Below are 25,570 nucleotides of genomic sequence, written 5' to 3' on the forward strand. Positions count from 1 at the left end.
GCTGCATAAGCTCCAAACACCGCAGGACTCACCAGCGGCGGATCAAGATAGCTGTGTGTGGCCGACCACGTCTGGGGAGCAATCAGGCTGTACAGGGGGAACTGCTGCTGAGGGCTGTAGACCGGAGGTAAGTAAAAGGAGGCTGTGTAGCGTTGCTGCGCGTAAAGGCTCATGTCCAGAGGTCTAAATCCATTCTTTGGCAAAAATGTGTTTATAGCTATTGCCTTTGCTTTTATCCGTGCCTGTGTGAAGACACAGAAGTGTCTGTGAGAATACTGAAGAAGTGATTTACAAATACAGAGAGTCTAACGAGTGGTCTTGCTTACCTTAATTGGTTTTCCTTGAAAAGTCTTGACTTCTTCTCGAAGATATTTGTAAGCCTGAGGGCAAAACCATCCACAATACCACTGTGTTATTCATCTTAGAAACACAAGGAACTGGCAGGTAACTCACTACCTGAGCTAAGGAATGGGGTCATCAAAATACGACGGACAGAACCTAGAATGGGGAATCTTAACCTACTCTGGGTCAATGGTTCCTTAAAAGAACCTCTAAGAGTGAGGGAGCCTCCAGCAAACAGTCTCATGCTCAACATGTGACCACGATTCGAGCAGGACTAACAGACACCGTAGAGCCTCCTCCCACAGGCCACCAGCCAAGGGTCCTGACCTGCAGGTAACAATGGATACCAAGTCCCCAGTCATAACCCCAATCTGAAAATGGAATTACACAGTTCAGGAGAAGAAAACACTGAGATTGCAATATTCCGAAGTCCCTGCCTACGTGGCTCCTTATTCTTCTCCCAAGTGCACTCCTTAAGGCTCTGAGCCACCTGATCTGACCTGGGCCCGTCGCACGCGCCCTCCTGGTGAGGACAGCTCGCACCTGCCGCGCTCACAGCTCCTACCTGTCTCCAACTGCCCAGCTCCTCCTCTGTCCTTTCCCTTCCAGCCCATTAACACCCATCCTTCAGGTTTCTCTCTTCTGAACTTCACTGCATTCATGTCACGTAACACGTAATATACACAGCTGACCCTCAAACATGGGTTTGAACCACAAAGGGCCACCCACATGCAGACTGTCGAGAACTACAGGACAGTACTACAAATGCATTTTCTCCTACTTATGATTTTCTTAGCAGTATTTTCTCCAGCTTATTTTATTCTAAGAACACAGTATATAAGAGACAAGGTAGGAGTTAGTCAATTGTTTATGTTATCAGGAAGACTTCAGGCAGCCCAACAGTAGACTAGCAACAGTTCACACTTCGGAGAATCAATCATTACACGTGGACTCCCCAGCATGCGGGTCGGCATCCCTAACCTCCACGCTGTTCAAGAGCCACCTGTACTGGCAATCCCTTTAAGCACGTTAACGTTTCCCCCAGCAAGACTCCTCCTTGAAGGGCAGAGAGACCATCATAACTCCCTGCCTCTCCTCCCAGAGGGCCGCAGGGCCGTTTCAACTGTCTTACGACACACAGGGACACCTGGTGAAAGTTAAGGTGGTGTTCCAATTTCCCAAAACACTTTCCAAGTATTATAACTTTTCTCCGCCGGAGAAAAGAAAACATAAAAGAAAAGAACTCATTTTCACATGCTGCTCATCTTACATGTCCTTAAGAAATAACGTCATACGTTTTACATATTGCTACAAAAACTATCTGCACAAACACACCTATTTCAGTTTCTACAACATGATTTCCCCTGCACTTTATATCATCAAACTTAGCGCCACAATGCAACAGTAATCTCAACACCCACAGTCAGGCCCCCTATGTACAACTTAGGTTAAGTATTAAGTACTGGTAACGCTGGGCTTCAACAGCGGTGGGAAGGACTTACCTGCTGTGCATCAGCTTCTGTTTCAAATGTAATAAACCAATTATCATTATAGGCAAATTCACAGTTTATGAATTTCGGTAAATTGTCTCCTTTGAACAGTGCTTCTACTTCCTACAGGGACAGAGAGGCAGAAATTAATTCTCGGCTACGCCGCATCTGTCCTTACCAAATAGAAACGGTATGGACACTGGAGGACAGATTCTTAGACACAGAGTCCAACATACTGATGGCTAGTAAACCTCTTCCAGAAGAGCAGAGGTGCTGAGTGTGGCTTCCAGAATCAGGTCCCCACTGCCACAGAAAGTAAATCCACTACGTACCAAGTGCTTTTCTTAGGACCAAGGTCCCTTTAAGGTAAATTAACGTGCTGACATTGCTGCACTGCACTAGAGAGCTGGTAACTACACACCTGGGGAAGGAGGGTGGTAACCTGAGAAATTTAAACATTAGCTGAACTTTTGGTTTTGGCCAAGATGGGCCAGATTTATGCTCCCCAAAACCAAAGACAAAATGTAGGAAAAGACAGTTTCAGAAAGCAGAGCTCAGGCCATACAGGGCAGATGAGCCCGCGAGTGCCCAGCTTGGGCCCGGAGTCCCCATGGAGACCCCACAATTCAGTGCCAGGAGGTGAGCGCTGACCCATCCCCACGAGTCCAGGGCTCTCAGTGGGGCTCGGCGTGCATCAACAGCCCCTGAAGTGACCAGAGGGAACAGCAGCAGAGCTTGCTGGGATGGGGGTGGGGGAGTGTCTCTCCACCAGACACAGTGGGAAAAACTCCCAACTCACAGGACCTCAGGCAGTGCACACAGAAGGGCCCGGCTGCAGTGTGCGGAAGAACGAAGAACCGGCCTGGAGTGAAGGCAGCCTGGCTCCCACCTAACAATATGCCTAAAGGGTCAAATTGAACCTCAAACAAAGCTCAAAAATGACTACAGGGGAAGAATGCAAAGACATTCAGGACCCAATAACACAAAATCCAAATGCCTGGCCTCCATTCAAAATTCACCAGATACACAAAGAAATGAGAAAATATGACCTAAGGGAGGGAAGTCCATCAAATTAGACCCTGAACTGATACAGATGACAGAATTAAAAGGCAAGGATATTAAAATAGTTGTTAGACATATATTCTATATTCACAAAAGTAAAGACTGAACATGTTAAATAGAGATATGGAAGAAGAAAGAAATAAAGACCCAAAATGAACTTCTGGAATAAAAAATGCACTAAGTAGGATTAATGGTTAGTTAGAACTTTGGAAAAAAAAAAAAAAAAAGAAGGGAGAAGAGAAAAACTATTTGAAGAAATAATAGCTCAGGACACTTCAAGTACAAGAAACTTACCAGCTACATCAAGGTGTATCACAATCAAATTGCCTAAAATCTTCAAGGCAGTAAGAAAAAAGAACAGTCACTACATACAGAGGAATGGAGACAAAAATGAAGGACCCATCCTCAGAAACAACGCACACCAGAACACAGAAGAACATCTTCAAAACGCAGGAAGGATAAACAATCTTGTCAATCCTGGATTCTACACCCAGAGAAAATATCTTTTACAAAGGACAGTAAAATAGACATTTTCTCAAACACACAAAAGCTGAAAAAACTCACTACCAGGAGACCTGCATCCCAAGAAATAAAGGAATACCCAGGCAGAAAGGAAGCTAAAAGGAAGTCTAGATCTAGACATGGGATGAAAAGCACTGTAAATGGTACATGGTGGATAAATATGAAACACATCTTTCTATTTTTAATCTCTTTAAAAGAAAATTGACTCGTTTAAAGCAAGCACAACAACAAAGCACTATGTGGTTTAGGACTACACAGAATTTCTGAGCACAGACGGGCGTGAGAAGTGGGGGACCATCCCAGAAAGGTGAACAAGTGGTACTATATTAAGTAAAGGCAGATGCTGATACACTTAGGTGTCGACTACAAACCATAAAAGCCGCCACGAAAACAAAACAAAGAGTTATATCTAATAAGCCAAAAAGGGAGATAAAAACCACGTTAACCCAAAACAAAGGGAGGCAAGAAAACAAGAACAGTATAGACAAAGAAAACAAGCAGCAAGATGCTAGATTTCAACCCAATCACACAGTTAGTCACTTCCAGGATAATGGCGCCAGCTCCGCACTCAGAAGCAGAGATCTCCGGGGTAAGGAAGGCGCGACCCAACTGTGGGAGGGTCACAAGAAGTGCCCGCTAACCACGAAGACATGGACGGGCTACGTTAACACAAAGACGATGCGCTGTGCCTACAGTAACACAACAAAGCTGCAGCGGCTATGTTAACACCAAAGTCGATTCCAGAGCAAAATACTGCCAGGGAAAACAGGGCCATCTGATAAAAGACAGTTCATCGCCCAAATCAACTATAATTTAAAAACTTTTCTGAGCACCAACAAGCACATGGCTGCTTTCCGAAGACTGCTGGCCACCGGCCCCCAAGAGGGGCTCTCTGCCACCTGTGCTCGGGGCGGCCTCCTGTCCTCTCACTCGGCTTCGCATGACCACATCTGTCCCCGTTTCTTTACTTGGTCAACGTTTAATTTATCATAGTTTCCTCTGAGCCTTCTCTCTTAATATTTCCATGGTTCAAGTTTTACAACACGTGTAGGATATGCTGTTTGGAATAATATAAATACACCACGATCAGTGTCCGCAGTGAAAAGTAGAAAATTCTTCTTGGTTATAGTCTTTGCAAGTATCTTACAGGACCTATGTCTTAAATACTATTGTGAGTTAATACAGGCACCCAAACTGGCAGGAAGAAACAGGATGATCCTTCATATTTGGAACCTTAAAAAGAGGACCAAAAATTCAATCCAATTTCTTTTTCTTCACATACTATAATACAGAATGAGTAAAAACGAGCCTCAGTTGAACAGAAAGTAAACCCTGCTAGAACAGTGCCATACGCGAGAAGGTGTGATTTTTTAATCCTATCAGAGATTTGTTAGAACTCTCACCTTTGTTACACTCCACCAGGAACTGTCCTTCCTAAGCCTGCACGTACACTAATCTATCTTCCCTACGGAGAAGGTAGAGAATGTCCACAGCATGACTGACCCAGGCCTAACTCATGGAAGACCCAGGACTAACAAAGCAAACTTCTGGGTCTTGAAGTGTCCGCACAGCAGCCAGCCGGCACGCTCTAACCAGGCCAAGAGCCGCCTCTGTTAGAGCCCCACCTCACGGCTTTTCATCGTCCCAGGTGTGGCCAGCGGGTTCCACTGGCCTGCAGGGTTTCCACAACGCGCCCCAGCATGAGCATCTGCACGAGTAACACATTTTCCAGCAAAGCAGTGACAGCACGTCACTCTTCAGGACTCTTAAGCTATCAAATACTGTAGTTTCCTAAAATTACTGCCTAAGTCGGTACTACTCAAGTTTTGATCTCCAGGCCCCGTTTCCACGGAAGGGACGTGCCTGCCTCCCCCTGTGCCAGCATCAGCCCTGATGTGGGCAGGCCAGCCGGCCGGTCCAGGCACTCGTTACCGCACATTCTCTCAACAATTCCGAGTTCCCCTCTCGTCGTGGAGATGCTTGTCCTGAAAACTTATTTAACATAAAAACCTGTTCCTTGTCTTAACTTGTGGGTTTATTATTTTTAACGAGTATTTAAACCTTTCTCACTTTTAACTTCTAAATAGTGAGTTACCAACTCTCCTGTACTGTGTAGCGTGAAGTACACGGTGGAGTTGTGGGACACTATCAGCGTGTAGGTCCTGCGAAGAAAGCATCGCTGTGCATATTCTTAAAAATATACCCCCCCCAAAACACAGAAATACACAAAAATAAACAAAAAACCCACACAAAAAACGTGCAAGCGTGCTTTGGAGGAGAGAGGACTTACTTCCACAGGGGTGGACTCGGAGATTTCACGCAGTATCACGATGCAGCGGTTCTGATTTGGCCTTACTTTTTCTCCCTTCTCGTCCACTTGGACTAAAGGTAAAGCTACAAAGAGAAGAAGAATGAATGGTAAAACACAAATACTAAAGCTGACTAACCATTTGTACGCTGTTATAAACACTCCTGTGCAGTGTGCTACATTATATTTACTAAATGCACCGAAGAAACCCGCATACAGTGGGTCACTGTGACACAGACCACCAGAAGTTTTTAAACCCGTCCTGCATGTTACAGTTCTCTAAACAAAGGAACATGGGAATTCAAAAAGTCCTTTAAGAGCTACAGTAAATTTAACACCCTGTACCACAGATTCTAAAGAAAAACAACTAAATGGAGATCACAACTCAGAGTTAACTGGCTTCCTATTTCCACGAGTCCCTATCATAAAATAATTTTCTGTCCTATTATGACTTTCTATTTTAAACTCACAAGAAGGTGCCACATGTGCCTCACCCAGCTTTTTCCAGGGACGATACACCCACCGTCAACACAAGGAAGCTGGTGTTGGGGCAATGGTGTGCACACAGGGACAGGCCTGAATCAGACCTCACCAGTGCTTACATGCACTCCTTTTCGTTATATTTTGTTTTTAAGGTGTCGTGTCTACGAAACCGTATTGTGTACGATCAGAATCGGGGCTCAGTGCTGTCCACCCCGACGAGCTCAAGTTAGCAACATCAGGAATGGAAGAATGACTTTACTACAGGTTCTATTCATATTTAAAAGGATCATAAGGAAATATGAAAAGCTCACACTAATAAGTTAGACTACTTACATGAACTAGAAACATCCGTAACAATACACACCACCAAAGCACACCCTAAAAAGACAGTCACCAGAACAGGCCTGGATCTAAAAGAGAACTCAAGGCCCAGACAGTGTCCTTGGAGAATCCTATCAAATATTTAAGAAAAACATAAACCAATCCCACAGGACAACCTCTTTCAAAACAGCAAAGGTAACACACTCCAATTCAACCCATGAAACCAGAAGTTCTCTGCTCTCCAATAAACTAAACAAAGACATCAAAAGCAAGAAAACTATGCACCAATACGCCTGTGAATACAGATTAAAAATTCTTACCAAATTTTGCCAAATTGAATCCCACAATATCTAAAAAATGGTAATAAATCATGACAAGCAGGATTTATCTCTGTAATGAAAGGGTGGTGTATTAAGCAATCGAAAATTAAGCAATGTAATTCACCACGTTAATGGAGTAAAAAACAAACATAAAAAGCCATACAATTACCTCACATATACAGACAAAGTATCTGGCAAAATCCAACATTACCCCCCAAAATACTCAGCAAATTAGGAATGGAAGGGAAACCTCACTCAAGAAAAATCAGCATCTAGCATCACACTTACTGAAGACAGGACAAAGCAACACCACTGTCCCCTCCATGCCCGGTCACCACTGTACCAGAGGTTCCAGCAAGGGCAGTCAGGCAAGAATCAGTATATCAGAATGGATATAAAGAGGGAAAACTCTTTATATTCATAGGCCTATATATTCATAGGCCAACAGGCTCATTTCTATGCAGAAAATCTGATAAAATCTCCAAAACAACTAGAATTACAGTTTAACAAATTTGTAGTATGCAAGATCAATATACAAAAATAAATTACAGGGGTGCCTGGGTGGCTCAGTCGGTTGAGCGTCCGACTTTTGGTTTTGGCTCAGGTCATGATCTCATGGTCTGGGAGTTCAAGCCCTGTGTCAGGCTCTGTGCTGACAGCCCGCAGTCTGCTTGAGATTCTCTGTCTCTGCCCCTCCCACATGCGCTCTCTCTCTCAAAATAAATAAAGTTAAAAAAAAAAAAAAAAAAAAAAGAATTGTGTATCTACATACTAGCTCCAATTGGAAATTGAAATTAAAACATTATTTAAAATTGTGTCCAAAACAGGAACGGTTATAAATCTGGTAAGATATGGAAGTCTCTACACTGAAAACTACAAAATATTACCAAGAGAAAAAACTTAAAACTGTAAACAAATGGAGAGATACTCTGTGTTCATGGAATGTAAAACTCACTGTTGTTATGATGTCAATTCTCCCCAAATTGATGTATGGATTCAGCGCAATCCCAGTAAAAATACCAACTGGCCTTTCTGAAACTGAAATGTGGATTCTAAAAGCCATATGGAAATGCAGACCATTTCGAAGAGCCGAAACAAAGTTAGGAGATTTTGCACCTACTTTAAGACTCCCTATAAAGCCAGAACAATGAAGACACTGGTGCCGGTGTTCAAACCTACAAGCAGATCAAGGACACAGGGCCCCGGGTGTAGGGACAGATGATCCCAACAAGCGCACAAAGCACAGCTCAGGGGAGAAGGGAGTCCTTCCAGCAAACGGCATGGGGACAGTGCACACCCACATGTGCAGGGGCAGAGAATTTAGATCCCTACCTCGAACCACATACAAAAATTAGCTTCAAATGGAACACCTAAAAATGACCTAAAAATGCTAACCCTACAACTGTAAAGCTTCTGGGAGAAACCTTTGTGACTTTGGACTAAGCACAGATTTCTTAGGTACAACACCAAGAGCAAGATCCATAAAAGAAAAAAATTAATCAAGGGACTACACAAAAAATTCAAAACTGTTTTTCAAGAGACACTATTATTATTAGAAGAATAAAAATGAGAAGCTAGAGACTAGGAGAATGTATCTGAGCTTCTATCTGGAACACAGATAATACACATCTCAAACGACCCCCCCACCCCCACCCAATCTCCGATATAAGGAAGGTGGTGGGTGGAGGGGGCGTGTGAACAGACACTTCAGCAAAGACATAAAGAGGGCCAACAAGCAGGTAAAAAGATGGCCCGGTGCCACAAGGCAGCAGGGAGACAGAAACCAAAGCCACGATGAGGTGAGCGCCACGCGCCACGAGAACACAGGGCACAGAGGTGCCTGTGCGCAGCAAGGGCCCACACCTCCCACCCTGGGAATGGGCCGACAGGTTCACAAGCTGCAACACGTCCAGCTGCTGACCAAGACGGACGGAAGCCTCAGTCCGCACGGAGACTCTCACACCAGTGCTCAAGGCATTTACTTGTAGTCACAACCCAGGAATAACCAAGCCCACAGACTGGGGGGTGACTAATCCAGATGTGCTCTATCTACTGCATGGAATACGGCTCAGCAGTAATCGTGCTGAGTGTCAGAAGCCAGACTGGGGGGGGGGGGGGGGGTTGGGGGATGCTATTGGATGACTGATTCCATTTACATAAAGTTTTTAGAAAATGCAAACTAGTCTGTAGCGACAGCAAATGAGTGGTTGTCTGTGGGGGCAGGAAACTCCCGGGGTAACAGGAGGGTCGTCATCTTTATTCTGGCAGTTGAGTGAGAGAGTGTGTGTGTGTGAGAGAGAAGATGTGCAGCTTCCCTAATGTACACTTAAAGCATGCATATCTGAGGTCCGTAAACTCTACTTCAATAAAGCCGTAAAAACCAAACCAGCAGCAGGGACCGGCGAACCTCTCCATGCCTCTCATACCCGTCCTATCCCAGTCCATGTGCCCCCTTAAAAGCCCCTTTACCCAGGGGTCAGTCCCGCTCAGGTACGTCCACTCTCACACCTGCACCTCTGAGCCGAGGAGACACAGTTCTGTTCTCCACACACCTGAACTTTGGATCCACGGGAGCATCTTGTCCACATCTGAAATATGCTTGCAGATTCAGCATTAGAACTTTAACACTGATTCTTACTGAAAACACAGGCCCAGTTCACTTTACTGGTTCTAGTGGCCACGTTGTGGCTCTATCACAATGTATTTCTTCATGCTCTGGTGACAAATATCTGAGTCTATTTTTAAATTAGCAACTTCAACTGCATGAAGTATAAAAAAAAAAATCTGAACCAGCTTTCTGTACCATGCACTACACACCATGCAGAGTACGATATAAAAACAGAATTTATGCAATTCAATCAACACTAGAGTTCTGGTGTCATAGTAGGAAATATTCAAAATGTCTACAGTGGATCTAACTTTATCTTGGGCATTTTGGGGATAGGGTAAGATTTAAACCGAGATCTCTGCTCACAGAGGCTTATTTACGTCACCCTCTTCAGAACAACAACTAACACGCTAAGCACACTCTATTCGTCAGGTTATTACGTGTGCACGTGCATCGGTAACGTGACAATTCAAGACCCTCTGCTGATACAGTACTGGAAGGGGAGGCGGCGGGGCGTGGAGAGGGTGACAGGGCTGTCTGTCCCCGGAGAGAAACGGCTCCATGAGGCAACCACACGGGGCAATTAAACATCCTCAGGGTCTGCACGAACGACTCCTAGCCAGCATGCGCCAGCTGAGAAATGATCCACGGGGCAGCCAGGCTTCCAAGGAATGCCCGGGGGAAAAAAAGAAAAAAACCTACATCTAGGATTCCAAATAACAGGCAAAGAGCGTTAACAGGGTCACGAGCTTTTAGTTAGGAAAGCCGCCGGCCTCTGCACGTAGGTCGGACCAAAACGCACTCCCGCGGAATCCTGTTCTGAACGTAAGACAAAGAGACACTGGAAAGCATATAGCTATCTTGGGAAACAGTGGTTCCAATTTTCAGAATTCAAGCTTCATAGATGATGTTTGCTAGTTTCTTCACTCCCTGCTCCAATAATTTCATGACGTTATGACATCTTCCTAGGGGCAGAAAGTACAGAATTTTACCTCCAACTAAGTTTGGAGGTAAGATGCTCATTCTGTTCTTCTATTAAGTCAAATGCACGCAAGAAAAAATCATCACCGACTGTTAGCCACCCAGCTAAGCCAGGGAGTATGTAAACACATCTGCCTAAGTGTCTGTGATGGGAAGTCACAGTGGTGACACGGGAAAACGGGGTTTTAGTTCTGGCATGACTGAGGACCAGCAGCCCTGAGAAGGGAGAGTACGGAAAGAATTCATCTGGTGCCTGCAGTCGTGTTACAGAAAGTGACTTTTTGTAATTAAAAACAAGCCCATTTCAAAAAGATATCCAGTATACTGTACACTTAATTTAAAACTCATCCCCAGTGAAGCCGTCCTGGGTGGGAGGATGGGAGCGTGGGATGGAAGCATTACAAAGGCCGTAAGAGAACCGTGGGCAGTGACGGTCTCACTGATGCGTATCTCCCTGCTTCCAAACTGCCCCAACTGTACCCTTAAATACATGCAGCGCACTGTATGTCAGCAACACCTCAGTCAAGTGGTTTTTATAGAAACACGAAACAAAATGTCAGGTTGTAGAAGCCTTCATCTGCAAAGCAAACCAGGACACCAGTGACCACACCTGTGGCATGCCAGACAACACCTGAAATATCCACGTTTCCTGAAGGCCTGCAGGCCTCGGATACAATGTTTAAACCTCCCTCTGATATCGCCAAATGTCCACAAAACAACTTCACATACAACATCCTTTTAGAGAAAAACAGTAGTATTTCACCAAAACTTCAGCAGGAAGTTAGTATTTAAAGAAACCCTCTTTGTCGGTAGAATGCTAATTAAAACATATTCTACTTTACCCTGAACACCATTATCTACTTTATGGTTCACTAACATCACAGCTGTCATTAACCTCCGCATTAGCCCCTCTCATGCCCACTACCTACGATCTGGACTACACAGGGGGTTGGGTTATGGAGCCCCTCAACGCCCTCGCCACACCCACGAGCCACTCAGCAAGGCCAGGAACATGAAGGAAGACCCCAGTCGCCATCAAGTACCTTGCACCCAACGGCTATTGATGTACAAGCTCACACAGCCGTCAAGACCATTTGTGAGCCAGCCCAGACCGCCGTTTACTTACACCTCAGCACTTCAACAATCAAGTTCATGTCAGTACTGAGCTTCTTGACGTGGTCCAGGTTAGCTACCGTGGTGATTGGCACGTACTGATCACTGTCCATCTGCGATATAAGGTACATGTCACTAGCAAGGTTCTCCCTGCAGAGAGAAGACAACAGCTTTGAATTAACCTTCCTTTAAAAGCAAGCTTCGGAAGAAGCAGGAGTGTGGCATGGGAGTCCTTCAGAGTCAGATGGGAGTTCAAACCCCTTCCATCACTTGCCATCTCTCTGACCTTATGTAAAAATTTTTACAGACATTTGGAGAGGCAGGGAGGACAAAAGTATACTGCACTTGTTACAGTCACAGGGTAAGCCTTTGGAAACATATTTATAGCTTATTTTTGTTCTAAGAAGTGTTTGAGTAGCTTACTAAAGACACAAACCCACTTTTTTAGGTATGAAAATCCTAAGAAAACTACGAAAAGGCCGGGAAAGGCTGGTCCCCAGAGTGCTCGCTGTTCAGTCTGGAACACGTACCAGAGGAGCTGCAGACCCAGTGGCAGCCAGGTTACAAAGAAGGAGACGTGACCAATGACATGACCCACGGGGTCCCTCCAAGGAAGCTGCAGGTACCAGCAGTTCAGGGGAAGGTGAGCCACTTGCTGCTGTCTGGCCCATGCTGCAAGCTTCTGGTAAGTCTCCATAACCAGGACGGAGTGCCCAAAACCTCTCAGCACAGACACACTGGTTCCGCAGCAGAGGCTGAGGACAATCTCTAAGATCCACGAAGCCACACAGCCACAGACCCGTGGAGGGACCCGCTGCTCCACCCCCACCTCTCAGGTGGCCCAGGGGGGCGAGAGCAGGGCTTGAGCAAGGCGCAGACCCAGCTCCTGCAGCACACAGCCTCACGGCCCAGGCTCACGGCCTGGCTCTCCATCTCAGAGCACGCCCTCAGGCAGGGTGCGGGGTGGGCAAGGAAGGAAAGCTGGGGCCCCACCCGGCCCCACCCCTCCTCTCCCCACCGTGCAGCCCCATAGTCTACGGGGCCCCCATCAGACGCTCTGAAGTCCGAAAGCAGGCCCAGAAAAACACTTTAAAAATCACTATCACTGATGGGAAACTTTACATGTGACACATCAGTTATCTTCATGCTCAAAGAAAATTACACTTAACCCAATCCCATCCTCTTGTATGTATGGTTGTCGCTTTGAACTTTAAAGGTTCTGCTTCATTTGTCAAGAAAAAAGGTATTATTACTCAGGAGAAAGAACAACTAAAACTACGAGTGGCACACATACAGAACGCTTTGTTACTGCAGAGTTTGGCAGACTATGAGGACTACTAACAGCAAATTGTTCTCAAACTTCACTGTGCTGAAGAATGTCTCTGTGAGGCGATGACCTACGGCCCCGCCTTGAGAGTCTGATTCTGTGGGATTGGGGGGGGGGGGGGCGGCGTGCCCAGGACTCTGAATTTCAAAAAGCAACCCAGGTAATGATCATCACGATGGATCCATGCAGACGTGCGTGGAACACCAGCCTAGATGATTATGTTTGGTTCTCCACTGTGTCAAAGGCTAGGACTACTCCACATTCTCTACTTCCTATTAATAGCTATACACAGACATAGATACCAACAGACATACCCCCTTGTGTGTACACAGTGTCACATCTGTATAGAAAAACCGGCACAGAACACTCCAGACAGCAGGGATAAGAAAAACCACCGGCGTCCTTACCTAGACAAGCAGAACTCCAATGTCTTTTTGAGTACTTCTCGGGGGTCCTCCTGGGTTTCTGGTTGAGACTCATTTCCTCCTACATAAAAGCAATGATCAACTTAGGAAAACAGCCTTAAAATTTGCCAAGCAGATGATTCTGCACAGCAATTCTCATGATTTCAATGTACATGTTAATTTACCTACACTGTGCCTTGATAGTAAGAAACTTGCTATTTTACCTACTAAAAAAAAAGAAATCAGAGGCAAAAAATTTAAAACCCCCTCTCCCCCAAACAAAAACAACAGTTTCAAAAATAATCTGAGGGATGCCTGGGTGGTTCAGTCGGTTAATAACGCATCCTACTGTTGACTTCAGCTCAGATTATGATCTTGTGGTTCTTGAGTTCAAGCCCCACGTTGTGCTCTGTGCTGGCAGCGTGGCATCTGCTTGGGATTCTCTTTTTCCTTCTCTCTCTGCCCCTCCCCATTTCAAAATAAATCAACATTAAAAAAAAAAATAACATGAGCAGTAAGATTTATCAGCAAAGTTTAGAGGTCCTTCCCCCCCCCCCCCACCATCCTGAAAATAAGTGTAAATTATTTAATTCCTTGTCTCAATTCAAAAGGCCTTTCAGGCAGACTGCAAGAACACAGATACTAAAACCAAAATGAAATATAAAGAAAAGAATCAAAATAAGAAAAAGGCAAATACAGGCCAGAAAGATAAAGGCTGGGGATTACAAGCACACGGGCCATAAGGATGATGCAGTCTCTACACTAGAGCCTTATGAACCTGCTTTTAAATGTCCAAGCAGGCATGGGGCACCTGGGTGGCTCGGTCAGTTGAACATCCAACTTCGGCTCAGGTAACGATCTAATGAGTTCACAAGTTCGGGCCCCGCGTCGGGCTCTGTGCTGACAGCTCAGAGCCTGGAGCCTGCTTCAGATTCTGTGTCTCCCTCTCTCTCTCTGCACCTCCCCCACTCACGCTCTCTCTCAGAAATAAACAAACATTTAAAAAAAAAATTTTTTTAATGTCCAAGCAGGCAAAGTTCCAAGTAAGAAGCCTCTGGGCCAGAGATCCTACTGGAGGATACCAAGTGAGCAGACCCTCAACAGGAGACAGACTGGCCCGAGCCTCTAGAGGCGACTTCTTCTAAGATGGAGGACAGCACAGTGGACAATGTCTGAGCGCGTGTCCCATGAGGCACCACTCACGGACCAGGGGGTGAGCTGGCACGCAGGGTGAGGTCCTGGCACCCCTGCACCTGCACACCACAAGAGCAGGATTTTCACACTGGAGTCTGGGGTGACGCCCCTGCCCTTCCCCCAGGACTCTGCACTCCAGGCGAGGACCCCATTTTTAGGTGGCCAGGATATCAAAGGCACCAAAACACTAAGAACAGTTTTCATATACTTCTACATAAATCTGCACACGTACTCACGTACATGGAGTTTTCCCACAAGAGACACCAGTTTAAAAGTCAAAGACTGACAACAGTAAAGACAAAGTGGGGCATTTACTGAACAAGTAAGCGCAAACTCTCTGCTCCCAGCGGGAAAGGCGATCTGCAGCTGAATGAGTCAACATGGAACGTAGCATCAGGTGGAGTCAGACATGAAGGAGACCGCCACCGTGCACGAGGAGAGACTGCCCGGGCTGCTCCGGACATGGCGGCCACTGCAGCGGTGGCACAAAGCAGAGGCCAATGGAGGAGACGGTGGGCCTGGCGGGGATCGGGGGAAGTGCGTTCTCCAGCAGGGGTGCCGCCAGAGCACGGGACTGGGCGCCTGCAGAGAGGTCGGCACGTCTGGGCAAGTCAACAGGAACAAACGATGAGGCCACAGAGGCCGGGAGGCGGCAGTCAGAGCCTGCAGGCCTTGTGGGCTCCTACAAGGAGATGAGGATTCTAACCTAAATGTGATAGGAAAACAATTTTCACCTTGGAGAGATGTCTCCGGTCTGTACTGAAGACGGACAGTGAGGCACAGGAGGGAAGAAAAAAGCCTGGTTAGGACGCCAGTGCAATAATCGAGAATAAACTAGCATTTGGGACAATTCCAGGTAAGGGTGGGACTTCAGCCAAGAACACAGAAGAGAGGTGGTCTAGGACCGACCCCTGGGCAGGCCAATCTCCCAAGGAGAACAGAGAGGGTGTGGCCAATTAGGGGACATGAAGTCAGCAAGAAACACAGGACACGGCAAGGTCAAGGGACAGAAGAAGCCAGAGTTCATCACTGGAGGCCTGGATAAAGGCAGTCACAGTGCTGTTGATGAGCCTGGGGCAACAGTCTACCTGGATGGGGCTTGAGAGGGCATGGGACACGAGCACATACAGGCAGCTGGCCCAGACAATGCTTCTGGAGAGTTCTGCTAGGGAAAGACCGGGTGTAGAGGGCAGGCTCATCTAACGTGAGAGAGAACAGCGCTATGTGGAAGGCTCCTCCTATGGCAGAGAAAGGGTCCACGAAGACCCTGAGAGCACAGAAAAGGGTCCCAGACAGAGGCTGAGGTGTACAGGTGTCAGGGTGGAAAGTGTGCTTCTGATGGCTCCAGTCTTCACGTGAGGTCATCTGCTTCTAGGCAAGATGGTGGAACCGGAGGTCCCCCCCACCAGCAACACTTCGGCATCCACCCTCGGACAACAGTGCCCAATGGGAGCTCTGGCGTCCAGGGAGGAGACTGTGAAACCTGGGTACGGTCCAAGGCTGAGCGGAGCCGTTTGAGGAGGCAGGCTCTGCATCCAGGCAGCTGACTTGCCAGAGGCCCCAGCTACAGACCCAGAAATGCTCTGCCCCTTGAGGATTCCACCACACCGTTCGGCTTGGGCCTGTCACCAGCATCATTGCTAAGGACCCCAGGAGGAGCCTGGCCCACCTGAGTCCTGGGTAATCAGCACAAACACCTCGGTCCTGGCTGTGGGCCCCAAAGTGGGCCCAGCTCCAGCCCCCCAGGCTGCAGTCCAGGAGTCCCTAGAGCAAGCCCAACACAGTCAGACTGTAAGTACCACAAGGGCACCAGAAGTGGGCTCCTGCCACTCTCCACCACAGTCCCTGAGCAGGCCTGCTGGCCAAGGGCCCCCCTGGAAAACACCCACAGTCAGTGCCTCTGGAGACAGGCCAGCCGACCCAACCTCAGGCTGACAGCAGGTTCTGAAACAAGCCTGTGACTTGGCTTCAGCCCCTCCCAGCAGCCCACAAGCAGCTGTGCCCGCCCAGAGACCCAGCAGGAGACACAGCCGTCCCTGTCCCCAGAGCTCCCAGGGACCACACAAGATCCACAGCCAGATTCCAATGTAAAGGAGACATACAAATGGCCTGACAAAGGGTCCAAAATAATCATCTTTTAAAGAAACTCAGTGAGGGGCACCTGGGTGGCTCAGTCAGCTAAGTGGCCGACCCTTGATTTCGGCTCAGGTCATGATCTCACAGTTCGTGAGTTTGAGCCCCGCGTCCGGCTCCAACTGATGGTGTGGAGCATGCTTGAGGTATTCTCTCTCTCTCTCTCTCTCTCTCTCTCTCTCTCTCTCTCTCCTCTCCCCTCTCTCCACGTGCACGCTCTCCCTGACTCTCAAAATAAATAAACTTAAACAAATAAAATAAAATAAAATAAAATAAAATAAAATAAAATAAAATAAAATAAAATAAAGAAATTCAGTGAAATCCAAGAGAACACAGACAACAGAATCAGGAAAATGATGCAAAAACAAAATAAGTTTAGTAAGGAAGAAGAAACCATACAAAAGAACTAAACAGGGGTGCCTGGGTGGCTCAGTTGGTTGAGCGTCCAACTCTTGATTTCGGCTCAGGTCATCATGCCAGGGTCGCAGGATCAAGCCCCACATTCAGCCCCCTGTGCTGAGGCTGTTTGAGATTCATATTCACCGCCCCCCCGCCTGCTGGTGTTCTCTGTTTAAAATAAAACAAACAAATAAACAAAAACAAAAACCAAACAGAAACCCTGGAGCTAAAGGACACATGGACAGACCTGAGAACAGAGTCAGACATGCAGAGAAACTTGGCAGATGTGAGATGGGTCATGTGACATTAGCCAGTTAGAGGAGCAAAAAGAAAAAAAAAGAAAAGAAAAACAGTGAGGAAGTCTATGTGAGTACTGGGACACCATCTGCTGGGATTCTGTGCACTAGCATAAACTGTCTGAAAAAAAAACAAGAAAACAAACCCATTCATAACTGCATCGAAAAGAATAAAATACCTAGGAATAAACTCAACCAAGGGGTGACAGACCTGTACCCTGAAAACTTTAAGACACTGATAAAAGAAAACCGAGCAAGACACAAATACATGGAAAGATACTCCATGCCTGTGGACTGCAAGAATATGGTTAGAATGTCCACACCACCCAAAGCAATCTACAGATTCCATGCAGCCCCGACCAAAATTCCAACGGCATTTTTCAGAGCTAGAACAAACAATCCTAAAACTCATATGAAACCACAGAGACCCTGCACAGCCAAAGCAATCTCAAGCAAGAACAAAGGGGGCACAAATGCTCCCTGATTTCAAATTATGTTACAAAGCCAAGTGATCAAAACAGATTGGTATTGAAATAAAAAGACACACAGATCAGTAAACAGAATAGAGTCCAGAAATAAACCCACACATATACAATTCAACTGATTTTCAACAAGACTGACGAGAATACTTAGTGGGGAAAAGGTGTGTCTTCACTGAACGGTGCTGGGAAAATGAGGCAGCCACATGCAAAAGAATAAAACCAAACCTTGATCTTACAATACGTACAAAAATCAACTCAAAACAGACTGAAGACTTAAATGTAAGACCTAAAACTATAGAACTCCTACAAGAAAACGTAAGGAAAAAGCCCCTTGAGATGAGGCTGGGCAATAATTTTTTTGGTCTTGCAAAACCATGCAAGTGGGACCACATCACACTAAAAGCTTCTGCTCAGCAAAGGACAGCATCCACACAATGAAAAGGCAGCCTACAGAATGGGAGAAGATATTTATGGGATCTAGACCTCTTTGATAAGGGGTTAATATCCACAACATGTAAGAAATTCATTCACAATAGGAAAACAAAACAAAAATTTCATTTAATAGTGGGCAAAGGACCTAAATAGACATTTTTCCAAAGAAGATGTACAGATGGCCAACAGTCCATTAAAAGATGCCCAACATCACTAACCATTAGGGAAATGCAGATCAAAACCACCATGAGACAACATCTCACACCCACCAGGATGGCTAGTATCAACAAACCAAGATAACAAGTGTTGGCAAAAACGTGGAGAACAGGAACTCCTGTGCGCTGCTGGTGGGAATGTAAACTGGCACGGCCACTGGGGAAGACAGTGTGGAGGCTCCTCACCAAATTAAAAATAGAAGTAAGTACCATATGATCCAGTAATGCCACTGCTGGATGCATATCCAAAGGAAATGAAATCAGTATCCGGTAGAAACAGCTACACTCTCATGTTCGTGCAACGTTACTCACAGTGGCCTAGACAAGGAAACAACCCAAGGGCCTGTCGACAAATGAATAAATAAAGATGGGACGTATACAAACACTGGGATATTACTCAACCATAAAAAAGGAGGCATCCTGCTATCCGTGACAACATGAACGTTGAGGCGCTATGCTAAGTGATACAGTCAGGTACAGAAAGGAAAAAAACTACATGACGTCACTTGTATGTGGACTCTACCTGAGGGTAGACCCACGGTTACCACGGGCTGGAGAGTGGGGGAAATGGGGAGATGTTGGTCACAGGATGCAGACTTTCATTATCAGACGAATTCAAGTTCTGTGGATCTAAGGGACAGCACGGTGACTACAGTCGACAATCCTGTACTGTACACCTGAAACTGGCTAAGAGGGTAGATCTTAAGTGTGAACACACCAGAACAAAACAACTACGTGAGGTAATGGATATGTTAATTAATTAGCTTGACTGTACTAATCATTTCACAGTGAATACGTAATATCAAATGACCAATGCGGTGTATTTTAAATATATTCAATTTTTACTTGTCAATTAAACCTCAATAAACCTAGAAAAACCGTAACCTCACCCCGCCATTTCCTTACATTGTTTCCTTACACTTCTCTTTTCTATTGTGGTTACCATCCTCCCACATGCCCTATCACGAACTTATTATGTGGGTTACTTGTCTGTCTCTGTCAAACAGATATAAGCTCAAGTAAAGCAAGGGCTCTCACTAGTCACATCACTGATGGATCCCAAGTAAATGTGGCACATGGTAAGTTCTGAATAAATACTTCCTGAATGGAAAACGAAAACAGTAAACAAGTTTTCCACATGCAGGAACATCGGCCCCTAAGAGAAAGGAGACGTACGACTTTCCGAGGCCCAGGCTCAGGAAAGTGAGAAGCCAGACAGAACTCAGTGGGCATGCTGCGTTAAGGGGCACAGAAGAGGGTGCCAGGACAGGGGGCACAGGGAGGGGCCCGCTCAAGTAGGCAGCCGTGTCACGGCAGCGGTGTGATGGGAGTCCCTGAGACCGGGACGAGCCCCCTGGAAGGTCGAGTAGCAGCACGCAGACCTCTCTCCCCACGGGGCTGGAGACGTGCCTGCCGCCCCCACTGGACCAGGGTGCCTCCCGCTCACAGAGCATGGGGTCCTGCCTCAGGGGTGGGAAGGAACCGGCCCGACTAAGCTCCACTCCGCTCAGGCCTAACAAATCTTTGAGCAAGCTGTAAAAGTATCAAACATTTCCAAGTAACTTAGATGTACGTTGGAACGATAACCAAAATACTTAAAGAAATACAAAACCATTAAGCGCCCAACCAAGACAAATTCAATCCAACCAAAACTCACCACAAATGTGAAGCAGGAAAATAGGACTCGTTATTAACAGCAACCTGTCCAGAACTAACACAGATGTTAACATGAATTGACAAAGACATTATAATGGCTAGCCTCCACGTGCATAAAAAGTTAGGTAGAAATGTGAAAATATTTAAAAGACGCACAAGACTTCTACAAGTGAAAACGACAATGTCTGATATTAGATATAATGGAAACTTTCCAAAATGAAACTGAGAAATAAGAGTTTTTAAAAAGGACCCAGGACTGGTGAGCTCTGGGACAACTTCAAGAGTCTTCTACAGGAAAAACCAGAGATCGTGAAAGAAAAGACCGGGATGGGGGTGGGAGTCACAGATAGAGGAGCATCATTTGAAGAAATTACGGCCAAAATTTTTCCAACTTGGATGAAAATATTTATAAACAGATTCAAGAAACTCAATGAACACCTACCATAAGAAACATAAAGGCTGCTTTTAAGATACATCATAATTAAATCCCCAAAACCACTGACAGAGAAAAACAGCTTGAGGGGCGCCTGGGTGGCTCAGTCAGTTAAGCATCTGATGTCGGCTCAGATCATGATCTCACAGTTCATGGGTTCGAGCCCATGTTGGGCTCTGTGCTGACAGCTCAGAGCCTGGAGCCTGCTTCGGATTCTGTCTCCCCCTCTCTGTGCCCCTCTCCCGCTCATGCTCTCTCACTCTCTCAAAAAATGAATAAACGTTAAAAAAAAGAGAGAGAAAAACAGCTTGAAACAGAAGTCTGTGTGAAGTGCTGACAAAAAAATCTGACAGAGAATTCTACACGAAGCAAAAGCAAATGTAAAACAGAGATGGTTTCAGAGACACCAAAGCTGAAACAACCCATCACAGCAGATCTGCACTATGAGAGAAGCACCAGAGTCCTTGAGGTGCAAGCAGGAGCATAAGCAAAAGGAAGCCTGAGGGGTTTACACAAAGGAAGGAAGACCACCAGAAGTGGCAACTACAGAACAGCCCCATTAACAACAGCAAAATACACATTCTTCTCAAGAAAAAAGGGAATGCGTACTAAGATGGCCCATATTATGGGCCATGGTACAAATCTTAATAAATTTAAAGGGATTCAAGTCATTTATGTCCCACAACTATAAGGAGAATAAATTAGAAGCCAATAAAAGAAAGTTCCCTGGGAAATCCCCAAATATTTAGAAACTAAATATCAGACTTCTAAATTACCCATGAATTAAAACAAAAAAAAGAAAGAAATCAGAAATCATTTTGAACTGAATTTATTTATTTTTTTGTAAAAAAAATTTTTTTTGACGTTTCTTTATTTTTGAGAGAGACACAGTGTGGGCAGGGCAGGGGCAGAGAGAAAGGGAGACAGAATCCGGAGCAGGCACCAGGCTCTGAGCAAGCTGTTAGCACTGAGCCCGACACGGTGCTCGAACCCACAAACCACGAGATTGTGACCTGAGCCAAAGTTGGATGCTTAACGAACTGAGCCACCCTGGCGCCCCTGAACTGAATTTAAACACACACACACACACACACACACACACACACACACACACACACACACAATATACCAGAATACACAGAGATTGTGCTAATAAACGAGTATTTAGGAGGAGATTTATAGAAATAAGTGGCCACCTCAGAAAAGAAATGCCTCCCATCAATGAGCTCAGCTTCCATTATAAGACACTAGAAATAAAAATTAAACCCAAGTAATGAAGAGAAAGTAGATTATAAATATCAGGAAAAAAAAAAATGAAACAGGAAGGAGAAAAACGATGCAGAAAAATCAATGAAACCAACTACCACTTCTTTCAGAAGATCAACAAAATTGACAAACCTCTACACAGATTCATGAGAGGGGAGGAAAAATAGCTATGAATTACCAGTAATAGTAAGAATGATGCGGCACAGCTACAGATCCTACAGATGATAAAAGACTAAACAGAGTTTTATGAGCAATTCTACACGATAGAGTTGACACTTTAGATGAAGTGGACCAAATCTCTCTTTGTGAGATACAAGTAACCAAAACTATCTCAAGAAGAAATGGACAACCTGAGTAGGCCTACATAAAAAATCAAACTGGGGAGGGCACCAGCGCGGCTCAGTTGGTTAAGCACCAACTCTTGATTCCAGCTCAGGTCGTGATCTCGTGGTTTGTAAGTTTTGAGCCCCACATTGGGCCCCATACTGACAGCATGGAGCCTGCTTGGGATTCTCCCTCTCCCTCTCTCCGCTCCTCCCCTGCTCATGCTCTCACTCTCTCTCAAAAAAAAAAAAAAAAGGTAGCTGAAAACTTTCCTTCAAACAAAACTCTTAGGCCTGAAGGGCTTCACTTCCTTCATTTCTTCATCTAAAAAAGAAACGATGGCCTCTTCAAAAAAAATTAACAGAGGAAATACACTGAAAACTACAGACCAACATCCCTCATGAACACAGATATGAATACTTTAAACAAAATTCTGGCCAATCTAATCCAACAACTAATCAAAAGTGTATTACACCATGACCCAGTGAAGCTTATCCCAGCAATATAAAGTGGATTATATACAAAGTCAATCAATGTAATTCATCGAACACACTAAAAGAAAAAAAGTATGATTATCGCCACAGATGGAGGAAAAAAGGCATGATAAATGCCAAAAACCACTCCCGATAAAAACTCTCAGCAAATCCTAACAGAAGGGCACCTCACGAACCTGATAAAGGTCATATACGCAAAACCACACTAACATTACACTTACTGGTGAAATGGCACGTTTCACCCCTACGATCAGTCAGAGGTTTGCGCTCATGATCTGTTCACCTTTGTAATGAAGGCTGTAGCCAGGGCAATCAGGCAAGATAAAGAAATATAAGGCACCATATTGGATAGGAAATAAAACTGAATGTTTTTAACAAATAACACGACTGTCCATGTAGAATATACAATGGAATCCACAAAAAGTTCCTACAACTAGGAAGTGAGCTTAACACATTTCCAGAGTGTATCAATTCACAAAAATTAATTATATCTCTAACTGGTATAAAAATTCCAAATTAAATTTTTTTTAAAAATCTCTTACGATAGCACCCCCGCCCCCCCAAAAATGAAATACGGATAAACTGGACGAAAGATAGGAAAGACCAGTACACTGAAAAGTAAAAATGTAGCCAAGAAAAATTACAGAAGACCTAACTAAGTGGGGAAGTGTAACAGCTCATGTGCGCTGCACTGAGACGTCAAGTTTCTCCAAGTGACCTACAGATTCAGTGCAATCCCAATGAGCATCTCAGCATTCTGAAGACATTGACCAGCTCAGCCTAACCTGTATGGACATAAAAAGGAACTAGAATAGTTCAAATAATTCTGAAAAAGAAAGCTAACACCACCTGTTTGTAAGAATTATTTACAGTAATCAAAACAGTGGGCACTATTGTGAAAACAGGCTTAACAGATGGAACAGAAGAGTGCCCAGAGATGAACCCACACGTAGGGACAAATGATCCTGACGACAGCCACAGACAGCCCAGGGGAGAAGGGGGTCTTTCCAGCAAACGGTGCTCTAACAGCTGCACACCCACACATGAGGGAAAGAAACAACTCTGCTGTCTACCTCACACCATATACAACAACTGACTTAAAATGAGCCACAGACCCCAAAAATGTGAAACTTAAAACTACACAACTCCTGGGGAGACACCTTTGTGACTTTGGATTCAGCTTAGATTTCTTAGATACAAAACCAAGAGCAAGACCATAAAAGAAAAAAGACCTGATAAACTACACTACAGACCAAATTTAAAACTTCTGCTCTTCAAAAGACACTGATGGGAGAACAAAAGACAAGCCACAGACTGAGAGAATGTATTCGCAAATTATACACCCGATAAGGACTTGTATCCAAAATGTAAAGAACTCCCAAAAGGCAATAGTAAAACCGAATAATGAGAGACAACTTGAACAGACCCTTCACCAAAACAGGCATACGTAGAAGATGTTTGACACCATTAGTCATTAGGAAATGCAAACTAAAACTAAAATAAGATTCAACTACCTACCTTCTGAATGACTAAACTTAACAAGACTGACCACACGCAGCATCGGGGAGCATGTGGAGCAGCTGTGATCTGCTGTGGGCACGACTGTGGACGAGCACTCAGAGGTCCACTATGGACCACAGCTCTACCATCTTTCCAGAAGACAAACCTACCAGGTGACCCATCTGTTCCATTCTTGCGTATCTACCCAAGAGAAACGAAAACATCTGTCCATACAAAGCCTTGTGTTAGCAACGTTCATAGGAGCTTTATTGGTAATAGCCAAAAACTGGCAACAACCCAAATATTCACCACCAGGTGAATGGAAAAACAAATGGTGGCATACAATGGAACGGAATAAATACTGCTCCGCAATAAAAGGAAATGACCGATGAATGTTACAACGTGGTTGAATCTCAAAATGAGTAAGCCAAGTAAAAGAAGCCTGACAAAAAGAACACATTATGTAAAACTCTATTTACATAAAGTTCTAGAAAGTGCCAAGAGTGACAGAAAGCAGATCAGTGGTTGCCTGGGGCAAAGAGAGGACACAGGAAGCGTTCAGTGGTGACGGATATGTTCACGATCTTGATGGTTTTACAGGTGTATACACATCTTACCGAATCTGGTAGAGAAATCAGTGTGCAGTGGAAGAGTCAGCGAATCAACTCGATAGTGCACCCAACACGGTGCTCCAAACTAGGGAAAATAAAACTTACAGACAAGCTGGGATGCACTCTAAACACGTGATGTTTATCGTACATCAATTATGCTTCATTAATGCCCTACACCCCCAAAAGCAAAGAGGAGGAAAGGGCTGGGGTCTATGGAGAACAGAAGGTGTAAAACAGCCGTCCAGGGGTTCCACCGCACCGTAGCCTTGGCCACGCCAAGGGCTAGCAGGGAGTCTGTGACCCCGAACTGACGATGAGAGCATTCCACGTGCTACCCATTTTGTTCAGCCACCTGCGCCCACCTGCTCAGGGGTCAGCACGTGGCAGGTAGAGAGCTGACGCAAGGAAGTAACCGAGGAGACGCTCTGGGTGCTGCAGGCGGAGCCAGATCACAGCGGGGGCCACCAGCAACAAGTGCCAGCAGCCACAGTGCAGGCGCGGTGTGCCCGGGGCTCACCCTCCCCCGGAAAAATACACACACATACACACACACACACACACACACACACACGCGCGCGCTGCTGGACTACGGAAGTCTGACAAGCAAGACGTGCAATGAGTTGTGTTCACAGATGGCCTCCCGGTAAGAATGCGGCAGCGGCGCCGAGGGAAGGGGGCCCTTCTCTAGCTCGGGTGTAGCTCCAGACAGTCAGCCGGGACACCGGATGCACTCACGGTGCGGTGCGTCTGCTCCGATCTACCAGATTCCCAGTAGATAATCTAGGGCAGTTATTTCTCCCACTCTGGTGGCCCCATCCAATGGTTAGTGAGGAGAGAGCAGCCTGCCCCACAGT

The 25,570-nt window shown here is 45.5% G+C and overlaps 1 protein-coding gene across 3 annotated transcripts in view; it reads right to left on the reverse strand.

The window, feature by feature from the left end:
* LARP4B (La ribonucleoprotein 4B) overlaps nt 1-25,570 on the reverse strand; it is a 106,501-nt gene that overhangs the window by 25,811 nt on the left and 55,120 nt on the right. For all 3 annotated transcript variants that reach the window (XM_042990915.1, XM_042990916.1, XM_042990917.1), the window contains 6 exons: nt 13,285-13,363; nt 11,564-11,700; nt 5,707-5,810; nt 1,845-1,955; nt 327-380; nt 33-242 (listed from right to left, as the gene is read on the reverse strand). In XM_042990915.1, coding sequence (XP_042846849.1) covers nt 33-242; nt 327-380; nt 1,845-1,955; nt 5,707-5,810; nt 11,564-11,700; nt 13,285-13,363 — 695 coding nt within the window. The remainder of the gene's footprint in view (nt 1-32; nt 243-326; nt 381-1,844; nt 1,956-5,706; nt 5,811-11,563; nt 11,701-13,284; nt 13,364-25,570) is intronic.

This window comes from Panthera tigris, chromosome B4 (assembly GCF_018350195.1).
Source record: "Panthera tigris isolate Pti1 chromosome B4, P.tigris_Pti1_mat1.1, whole genome shotgun sequence".
In the NCBI taxonomy this organism is placed as follows: Eukaryota; Metazoa; Chordata; class Mammalia; order Carnivora; family Felidae; genus Panthera; species Panthera tigris.